Here is a 10,632-nt window from a genome sequence, read left to right as displayed (position 1 = left end):
CGTGCATTATATATAATTAAGTGTGTCAAAAATCATTACAGAACATCATGAATAGATAATTAAGCGACCAAATTAATAGAAGTTCATCATCACATTAAAACCAAAGTACATACATAGTTCTCATCTAACAACATAAAGCTCTGCAGAGCATCTAAATTAATTAAACCATACATTGAAACTATATAAAACATTTCAATGCGAAAACAAATGCGATCATAATCGCAACCAAGGTAACAACTGATCCAACGGCATAATGATACCAAGCCTCGGTATGAATGGCATATTTTCTAATCTTTCTAATCTTCAAGCGCATTGCATCCATCTTGATCTTGTGATCATCGACGACATCCGCAACATGCAACTCCAATATCATCTTCTCCTCCTCAATTTTTCTTATTTTTTCCTTCAAGAAATTGTTTTCTTCTTCAACTAAATTTAACCTCTCGACAATATGGTCGGTTGGAATTTCCGGTTCAACAACCTCCTAGATAAATAAAATCTATGTCACGTTGGTCGGCATAATTATCATAAACAATAAATGAACCAATAATTATGAAAAGATAATATATACCACATCTGAATCATAGATAGGACGAGGGCCGACGGGGGCGGATACCAAAACCATCGCACTATATAAGATGCAATAATAAAAGTAAGAAAATAATACAAGTATCTATCTAAACATACAAGTAAGAATATTTTTCCTTTCACAAAGAAGATAAGAACAAGAGGCTCACCACGGTGGTGCCGGCGATGAGATCGGCGTGAGTGATCGACGGCGGTGAAGACGGGGACGGGGCGTGACGGACCGCTAAACCTAGACAAATATTAAGGAAAATGGAGCTTGGAGGTCGAGCTTGGAGAGGAGAAAGCTTAAGTAGTGTGGCTCGGGCATTCCATCGAACACCTTGTGTGCACAGGAGGTGAGCTAGAGCACCACCAAGCCCTCTCCCCCTCGGCGGCCAGAAAAAACAGAGCAGTGTGCTCTGCTCTTACGCGAGGGGGTATATATAGGCACCTCATTTGTCCCGGTTGGTGGCATGAACCGGGACTAAAGGGCAGCCTTTGGTCCCAGTTCAAGCCACCAACCGGGACCAATGGTGGTGGGCCAGGAGCGAGGCCCATTGGTCCCGATTCGTCCCACCAACCGGGACCAAAAGGTCCAGACGAACCAGGACCAATGGCCCACGTGGCCCGGCCGCCCCCCGGGGCTCACGAACCGGGTCCAATGCCCCCATGGGTGCCGGTTCTGGACTGAACCAGGACTAATGGGCTGACCCGGCCTGGACCTTTGTCCCCTTTTCTACTAGTGTTCCACAACACCTGGTTCAGTACCAGAAGGACAATTCAGTGAACTTGTCATTCATGTGCAGGTACGCGACGTTGTACTTCAAAGCCATGGAAGTCGTTCAGATGGGGGACGCAAGTGCTGCATATTATGACCACATGCTTGCAGGCCTCGAGGCTCTGCTACTAAGTGGAGCACCACTGGCAGAGAAGAGGGATGGTCTGGCTTTTGAGGATCGCTCGTGAAAGGCGACGCTGACCAGTGCCATAGTGCTGGGCATTCTGTTAGTGTGAATGCCCTGCAAGGTCTTGCAGGCCCGGACAAGCATAGAGGTGCCGGAAGGCCGACAAACAACAGGGAGAAGGCCCCATACAAAGGTCTAAGTAAACGAACCAAATTCTGCAGCATTTGTTGCCGCGAAGGCCACAAAAGGACCACATGCTCGGAGAGAGGGGGTGCATCGAAAAAGCCACGAAAACCCAGGAAATGCAAGAATTGATAGAAGGACATCGACAGAATACCTGCAAGCGGCCAATTGGTTTTGCCGATACTGAGCCATATGTTTTTCAGTCTGTAATATGTGTTGTCGTTCTAAACGGGGGGTTTTCTAGTGTGTTTCGGTTGAGCACTGAAACTCAAAGAGCATGAATTATGTTTACAGGTCCGTGTGTGTCGTACTGTGTCTAAGAGCATGAATTATGTTTATGGTTGACTGAACTTCGATGAATTAATGGTCTTGCTTGTTGTTTCGCTGCATCTCTCAGTTAAATAAGCTACAAGCTTTGAGCACGCTGCAGAGGGGTCATCTTTAAGCACGCTGGAACTCAAAGAAACGGCACAGCCGTGCCTGAAAAAAAGAAGATCAAGGGAGATTAATCAGAACTGAGCTGAACCACGGCTCGTTAGCTGAGAATGTGTAAAGCAAGAAAAAAAAATAGATCTACTTACATCGTAACGGATTTACTTGTAGAAACGCTGATGAGCATGCCGACCAGACCTTGCAACGTTGGTCTCGATTATCACAGAGTGGACAATTTATGGCGTGTGACCCTGACGACGTTTGGAGGGATTGTGAGCCGAGCATGGCTCAGGTGTACCGAGCCATCCTTCAACGACCCGTCCCGCAGCGACAGTGCAACGCTCCGTCGCAATGAATGCAGCGCCGCGACGGACAAAAAATCAGCATATACGGTCAGGGAATACAGTAAGGCGCACGGATCCACGCACACGAACCATCGGACTTGATTTCGGGATCAGCTGAGCCCGGGCTCAAAAACAGATTTTCGGTTTGGACATCCAATCCATGCGCTTGAAGGCCGAAATCACTAATTAAGGAGTACTCCTTGCGGAGTTTTTCCTTTTTTTCTTAGATCTGTTTATTCAAAACGTTTTTTCTCTTAAACCGTGCGTTCAAATCTTGAACCGCTTTTGCCGTTGGATTCCTCGCGTCGAGAGCTTTAAAACTAGATCTCATGTTGATAGGTTTTGACGAACTTTTTTTTCACGAAAAAAACAGACGAAAAAACCGAACCGGGATCACGGGTTTTTTCCCTTTTCGAAAGATGCACGCTTCTGACGAAATCACAACTGTGCATCTGACGAAATCACAACTGTGCCTCTCGCGGAAGCAAAGCCATGCCTCTCGCGAAAGAAAAAAACAAAAAATGTTTTTTTTCGTTTCCGAGGAGGCACGGTCGTGACTCTTGCGAAAGCACAACTGTGCCTCTCGCGGAAGCAAAATCGTGCTTCTCACGAAAAAAAAACACATATTTTTTTCGTTTCCAAGAGGCACGACCGTGACTCCCGCGAAAGCACAATCGTGCCTCTCGCGGAAGCAAAACCGTGCCTATCGCGAAAAGAAAAAAAGAAAAAACACTTTTTTTCCGTTTCCAGGAGGCACGGCCGTGCCTCTCGCGAAAACAAAACCATGACTCTCGCGAAAAAAATGCATTTTTTTGCGCAAATTTTTTTCCCCGAATTTTTTTTGGTCGAAAAGCTAGGGAAGACCGGTGGAAAACCAAAACGGAAAAAAATGTTTAAAAAGTCAAAAATGCGTATGGAAAAATATAAAAAATCGGAGGGACCGACCAGAGCGCGACACGTGGCGAATGGCTGAGAGCGCGTCAAGTGACGCTGATCGTTGCGAGGCTCCCGAAAGAGCGCTCGTTAATTAGTTGCTCTCTTGTTTTGCGCAAGGGCTCGTGTCAAAAAACTTCCAACCACGTCCTCCTACCTCGCCCATTTGCGGAGAAGGCTACATACACAGCGGCCCGACAAAGCCGCAGGCCCAGTGATATAATAACACCGCCAGCGGCCCATGGCCCAGGCGGCCGAACGCGAAACAAAGCGAGGGGAACGCCACCCAAACCCTAGCGCTCCCTTCGCCTGCTCTTTCTTTCTTTCTTTCTCCCCTCTCGCCGTCGTCGCCTCCTCCTCCTCCTCTCACCCAAACCCTAATCTCCTCTCCCCCCCGCGAACCGAGGCCGCGGGCGCGCAGGCAGGCGCGGGGCAAATGGCGGGCAAGGAGGACAGCCGGATCTTCGTGGGCGGCCTCTCGTTCCACACCGACGAGCGCAAGCTCGAGGACGCCTTCCGCCGCTTCGGCAAGGTCGTCGACACCCAGGTACCGGACCGTCGCCGCGCCCGCTCCGCGCTTATCCTCAGCGCATGCTTTCGCTTGTTGTTTTTTATTATTTCGTGGTCATGTATGTGTATATAGCTGCTAGATCTGCGGAATTAGAGGGTGTTGAGGGAAGAACGGTGAATCTGATGCACATGGCCAAGGTCTAGGTGCTGTTTTTTCTAATTCTCTTATAACTTATATAAGTGATAGGTCTAGGTGCTGCCTTCATCCCGACTTACTGTGGATCCGAACAAGGCACATGAGCTCAGAGTTTGGTCTCGTGTAGTTAAAACTGGCTCAATTTTCTAGGTTAATACTACTTGACAGTAATGGGCTTTCCCACTTATTTGACACTGTTATAGTGTCAAAAAACGTCTTACATTAAGTTACAGAGGTAGTATGTCAAAACGCACAGTGTAGTATGCTATCTTCTCAAAATGAATAAACACCGGTGCTAATTAGTATTTCCTCTCTTCCTAAATATAAGTCTTTTTAGAGATTCCAATGCAGACTACATACGGAGCAAAATGAGTGAATCTACACTCTAAAGTATGTCTATGTACATCCATATGTAGTCCATGTTGAAATCCCTAAAAAGGCTTTTATTTAGGAACGGAGGGAGTAGAATTTATTGCTAACGAGATTTTCTTATATATATAGCGTTCTTTAGTTTGTAGCCTCATAAGGAATGCTCACAGTATTTTTCTCCCCCTTCCTTTGCTGGCGCTGATGGTTATTTTTCTCAGCCACTTGCTTTGTGAAGCCAAATGAGCTGGCACATTTGTGAAGTTGGATAGAACAGGGATTCTTTTGTTTGTTTGTCGAAAGATCAGCTTTGCAGAGAACAATCATGAGTGTTTTGTGCGGAGAAAGCAGCTGTTAACTGCTCTTTGAGGGAAAACTTAGGCTTGAAATTGCTTTACCAAGAGGTCGTGCTGGTGCTGTTTATCGCAGTTAGATGCCTGAAGTGAACATCAGGGCCTGTGAAATTTGAACCAGTAATCTGGGAACCCTTGATCTATCTTGCTCGTGGCTGTGTTCTGATACCTTCATTCAGCTTGTGGTCTGATAGAAGAAACAGCATGTTCTTACAGTGGTATTACTTGACAAGAAATGCCTTCAGTGGTTCTTTGGCTTTTGCAGTTCCATGCATGCCCTGTGATTTTGATAGTCTACTATGCCAACACCACAGTCAGTAGTCTGCAGTTGGGAAGCGGCTCAACAGACAGTCTGTTGTCTGATGGAAACCTGAAGACATTTTTCAGTCTTTCATGTTTAACTGATTTGATCTCTTGGTGATATACATTAAAATATTTGTTGTCTGTTTTGTGTGGTTGTGTTAAATATTAAGAAACCATGTAACCCATTTTAAAATCCTGTGCCATCTATGCGACTAGAATTCTACACATATGTTGTCATGTTTTTCTATTCTTGAATCTTGATACGAGTGCCATGATTTGTTTGGTATGTCAGTACTCTGTTCGTTGGCCAAAAAATTGTTCTGTTTTCTGCTCCTAGTTTCTAAGAGCATGTTGCATTATCTTTTCTGTAATCACCATGTCCCAATCATTTATCTCATCATACCATATATTCATCTGAATGCCTTTTCTTCAGTTGTTTCTTTCGCTTTTTGGTTTGTAGTCATAGCCATTTTTTGTGACAAGTTGGGTGCAAAACATGTTGTAGTGTGCAACCTGATCTTATTGGCTTAAAAATAATTTAAGGGATGTCGTTGCAAGCCAAGGAATCATGTAGTAGTAGTTGGTAACTTTTGTTATGAAAACCGAGGGAAGGTGAAATCCAGATTTGTTTGTGGTTCGTCACGACATTGGTGCTGTGTAGTGCTCATGGAATGACAGTTGAAGGATAGCTGCTGAAGCAACATTTGATGTCAGCACTTCTCACAACCAACCCCACACATTTGGCATGTCATGCTTGTTGGATATTGCCAACTGCTGTCTCCATGTGTTGTTTTGCTATGTTTGAAGATTCTCTCGTGAGCTTATCTACCAGACCAGCATGCCAGTGGTTCAGACATCGGTGATGGGCCTGACCGCCTGAGAATGTTGTTCTTGTTTAGCTTCTGACAGAGTAATTCACTAATTCATGGTGAAAATTTAATAGATGGATCTAACTACTGAAGTGGTTTATGCATTTAGTCATAGCTTGATATGGTATGAGTGGGAGTGTTACAAACCTTGAGGCACACTTGGTTGGCGGTAGCCACTTTCATGCCAATTGAAGTTCCTTGCTTCTCAGTTAGTAGTTGCTGCAATTAGTTTAGTTGATATGAGATGTGCTATAGGGATCCAAACACGACAGGATTATCCAGAGCAGTCTAGTAAATATGGGTAACAGCAAAAGATGGTAGCAGCAAGCATTGTTTGGTTGCTCAAATGTTTGTTTGCCTGACTGGTTGTCAGTACAACGAGCTTTGCTCTCTCAGGATATGTTCAGTCAGAAAGGTAGTTACAGTTACACTCGGCTATGTGACAGTTTTGATTTGTTCTGTTGAATTATGAAACTCTGGAATAACCTAATCCCAATGCTGCTCAAAAGGTAATTCTGTCAACCATCCTAAATTTGACCACAAGTGATTTTTACGAATGGTTGTCTACCTCACACATTCTTATTTCATGTATATCGTGACTACTTTTTCATTTCCTTGGTTGTGTCGCTGTTCAGTTGGCTTTTAAGCTTATGGTTATTCATTCAAAAGAGAAAGCATGTTTCTTTCTATGAGACTTGGCTGCTATAAACCTGCAGCTGTTGTAGTGATTCGTTTTGTTACCTTGTCAAAGCACGTTTTCCAGCTGCTTTATGCTACACTTTCAAACAAAGTATGACTTGAAATGTTGTGGTAATGAATACATGATATTATTTACTATTTTTTTTGCCCTTTACTTGTCGCTGAATTTAAATTACCAGTTTCCAGTTTCTTATATAATCCTATATGCTCCAGTTTCAAACAAATTATGGCTTGAAATGTTGCTGTAATGAATCTGTGTTATTATTTACTGATTTTTTCCGCCCTTTACTTACTGCTGAATTTAAAGGTCACATTTCCAGTTTGTTTTGTGTTTATAAGCTGCTATATGCTACAGTATCAGACAAACTATGACTTGGAAGTGTTGTGGTAATGAATCCGTGTTATTGGTCACTGATTGTTTTTGCCCTTTACTCATTGCTGAATTCAAAGGTCACATTTCCAGTTTGTTTTGTGTTTATAAGCTGCTATATGCCACAGTATCAAACAAACTATGACTTTGGAAGTGTTGTGGTAATGAATCCGTGTTATTATTTACTGATTTTTTTGCCCTTTACTCATCGCTGAATTCAAAGGTTTTGCAGCTGCTTACCATTTGGCTTTGCTCTGTATGTAGGCTGATTCTTGAGTATTTCTTATTGCAGATCATGCTGGAGAGGCACACAAACCGGCACCGTGGCTTTGGCTTCGTGACGTTTTCAGATCCCAGGGCAGTTGAGACTGCTATCAATGATATGCACAACAAAGAGTTAGATGGTCGTACCATTTCAGTGAACAGGGCTGAGCCGAAGTTGCAAACGGATGACACACGGTACAGCAGTGGTGGTGGCGGTGGTGACCGTGGGGATTATCGTGGTGGTAAGGGTGATGGCCCACCCCCTGGCAATTGCTTTGAGTGTGGCCGTGCTGGTCACTGGGCTCGTGACTGCCCTAACCCTGGTGGCGGCCGTTCTGGGCGATTCCCTTCCAAGTTCAGTGGCGGCGGTGGCAGGGGAGACCGCTTTTCTGGATCAGACAGGTTTGGCGACCGTTACGTGGATGATCGCTACGATGGTGGCCGTTATGGTGGGTACCGTGAGCCTATTGACAGCAGAGACAGATATGATGGGGGCCGTGATCGTTATGCCAGTGACCGGTACCCTTCTGGTGGTGACCGCTTTGGTGCAGACAGGTATGGAGCTGCTCCGGACCGTTATGCACCAAGTGGTGGTGGAGGCGGCTATGGCAGGGAGCGGGAGAGAAGCTACGAGAGAGATGGACTTCGTGGTGGTGGCGGCGCCTATGACAGGAGTGGCCCAAGGGGCGGTGCAAGCTACGACAGGGACGGCCCAAGGGGCGGCATCGGCGGTGGCTATGACAGGGACGGTCCACGTGGAGGCGGCGCCGACTATGGCAGCGGAGGGCCTGCTCGCTACGAGGGAGGAGGTTACAGGGAGAGGCCTGCGCCGTACGACCGCCCCAGGGGAGGAGGACGCTTCGACGACCGCTACTAGTGACCGACCTGTTGCTGCAGTCGAGCTATGTACTTGCGTTTTTAATTCTTTCCAGTTTGGCATGGCCGAATGCTTGATGAGTACTCTGTCGGCACGGTTATCTCTTTTCTGTACTGCGAATGTTACTCCTTGGGCAGTGGTTGAGTTTACCCAGCAGACTGTTTGCGTGCTGCGTTGAATCTTCCGTGCCATGGCAGTTGGCTGTTGTCACCTTTGCTGGATGATGGTTTATGTACTGCTGCATGATATTATCAATCCGAACTTATGAAATCCTGCTGCTCTGCTGTGGTTGATGTGAATTCCTGCTGCTCTGCGGTGGATGAATCTGATGGCTCGGTAATCTCTATTCTGTACCAGAAATGGTACCACAACTGGAGTTTATCCAGCAGACCGAGCCTGCTATGACCTGGTTGTTTTGGCTGTTGGCTACTGAATGTGGTTGCTGAACTTGTGCAGGATTTCATTGATCTGAATTTATGAAATCCTTCCGGATGACTTGGAGAAGAGTGACCAAAAAATGTTGCTTTGAGACAGAGCATCATGTTTTGGCGAATGGGCTTGTCTTCCATCACGTGTTATTTACAAATGTAGAAAAAGTTTTTTGTTTTTGTTTAGTCCAGTGTTTCTGTAAAATTGCTGTGAAAAATGTACTCGAGTGTCGACCCTTCGTGCTATGGATGCAAACTTACTTTTTGATTCAAAACACATTTGAAGTTTTACGGATTCACCATGCCTCTGAATCTTGTGCCTCTTTATAACTTCCGAGAGGGCGCGCTGTAGAACCGAAGGCGTACGAGATTGAACTCTTGTTGCCGTCGCACGGTTAGTCCAATCGGCAGCGGCAACAAGAGTTCATGCGATGCGAGGACGCGCGCACTATGGATGCGGAGACGGCGACACGTCTCTCCCTGTGCGCACGTCCTCGCATCGCATGACCTCTTTCTTATCCGAAACCTTGTTCCCCGTCTCCCTTTCTTCCTCCCAATTGAAATGGGCCCCGCCAACCGCCTCCCGCTATACAAGGAATGACAGACAAATAATCCTAATCCACTCCGCCTTTTGTTATTCCGTGGCAAAGTGATGTGTGCTCAGGCAGGTTTGCAGCCACCAACGTTCACATGAAATTGGGGGCGCATTCACGTGCTGCAACCATAGCATATCACGAGCAACCGATCAAAAAAATATATCTAAACCCGTAGGAATAAGAAAAAAAAAACATGCATGATTGCGATGTAGTATACTCTAACCTACTGAATCTTTTGGTTCCTGCTTGGTTTTCTGTTAATTATTTGGTAACTCTTTTCCTCTCCAGAATAACTGCAAACACCATATAAATAATAACTGCTTTTCCATGATTACCATTTAAACAATAATAACTGTAAACACCATATATACATTTTACGAAAAAAACGGAGATGTTATTTTTATGGTCAAAAGATCAAATCCCCCGTGTTAGATGAAACGTAAAGATGTTTCTTTAAACAATTAAAGCAATATTTTATTGAATGAAGACGGCGAAAAGTTGTAAGAGAATGGGAAATATTTTTAAGAAAAAAGGGGAAAGAGAAACGACTACAATAGCTAGCGAACGTTCGCTCGGAGGGTTTTTAACGTGAACGTTTACGATGACAAGTTTAGTTGCATGGGATGGCAGTTTCTTCAGAAACGCATGGCAAATTCTAAAAAAGAAGAGAATTTTTGTGGCAAAAGCCAAACGTGAACTGCCGTCTCCCACCACGTACAAGTTGTCACACAAAAACGTTCGCTTGCCGTCCCCTCCCAGCAGTCATTCGACAGTTATCTCCACTCCTATAAAAATCTGAATTGGTGATAATGGTGTGCCTTCCATCTTTCATCAATAGCCGTCGGATCTAGATCTGACGCATACAAAGCAAATTGTTGCAGTTTTGCAAATAGATGCCCACATTTTTTTTCTTCATATTTACAAACAACTCCTTGTCTCTCCCAATCAGCCTTGTCTCTGCCCCACCACATCCAGAAGGCCATGGAACAATCTAATGTTCCGTGCAATGCACATGCATCTTACTAGTCAGTACAAAGAGAAAAGGGCGGAAGGAAAACAACGTTACTTTTTCTTAGGGAAAACAATGTTACTATTATTGGCTTGTACATAATTTTCTTTTACATTTTTTGAACAGTTGGAGTAAAGAGGGGGTTGAATTGAAAGAAGTGAAACTGCCACTTATCTTGCAAGTAAAGTAAATAATAAGTAGTATTTTTGTAATATCTTCCTCAAATAAATCCCTCTCTAGGAAATACAAAAAGAAGTAAAAGAAAAAAAAACATGCCCCCCTTCCTGCCTGTCTTCCTCCCCCCTTTGATCCTCCCTCCCTCCTCTCTCTCCCCCCCCAAATCACCACCCAATTCGCCATGGCGCCTCCCTCCCCGCTCCTCCGCGCGCCGCCCCTCTCCGGCTGACCCCCCTCCCCCCACCCCCACC

General features: G+C 45.1%; 1 protein-coding gene across 2 annotated transcripts; it reads left to right on the top strand.

Moving 5' to 3' along the window:
* Positions 1-3,654: 3,654 nt before the first annotated feature.
* Positions 3,655-8,458, top strand: LOC119294655 (glycine-rich RNA-binding protein RZ1C-like). 2 transcript variants are annotated; one of them, XM_037572884.1, is made up of 3 exons: positions 3,676-3,911; positions 4,658-6,470; positions 7,323-8,458. In XM_037572884.1, the coding sequence occupies exon 3, from the start codon at positions 7,326-7,328 to the stop codon at positions 8,169-8,171; it is 846 nt and encodes a 281-aa protein (XP_037428781.1). In that variant the 5' UTR covers positions 3,676-3,911; positions 4,658-6,470; positions 7,323-7,325; the 3' UTR covers positions 8,172-8,458. The 2 variants fall into 2 exon arrangements, with proteins under 2 accessions (XP_037428780.1, XP_037428781.1); XM_037572883.1 differs by lacking the exon at positions 4,658-6,470 and having other exon boundaries at positions 3,655-3,911.
* Positions 8,459-10,632: the final 2,174 nt, after the last annotated feature.

The sequence above is a fragment of the Triticum dicoccoides genome, chromosome 4B (genome assembly GCF_002162155.2).
Source record: "Triticum dicoccoides isolate Atlit2015 ecotype Zavitan chromosome 4B, WEW_v2.0, whole genome shotgun sequence".
In the NCBI taxonomy this organism is placed as follows: domain Eukaryota; kingdom Viridiplantae; phylum Streptophyta; class Magnoliopsida; order Poales; family Poaceae; genus Triticum; species Triticum dicoccoides.
The sequence above is the reverse complement of the archived record's forward strand: the minus strand, read 5'-3'. Positions and strand labels throughout refer to the sequence as shown.

Coding starts and splice junctions, on each gene's coding strand:
- LOC119294655 (XM_037572883.1), top strand. CDS start 3,801: ATGGCGGGCAAGGAGGACAGCCGGATCTTCGTGGGCGGCCTCTCGTTC. Junction 3,912..7,322: donor GCAAGGTCGTCGACACCCAG/GTACCGGACCGT, acceptor TTCTTATTGCAG/ATCATGCTGGAGAGGCACAC.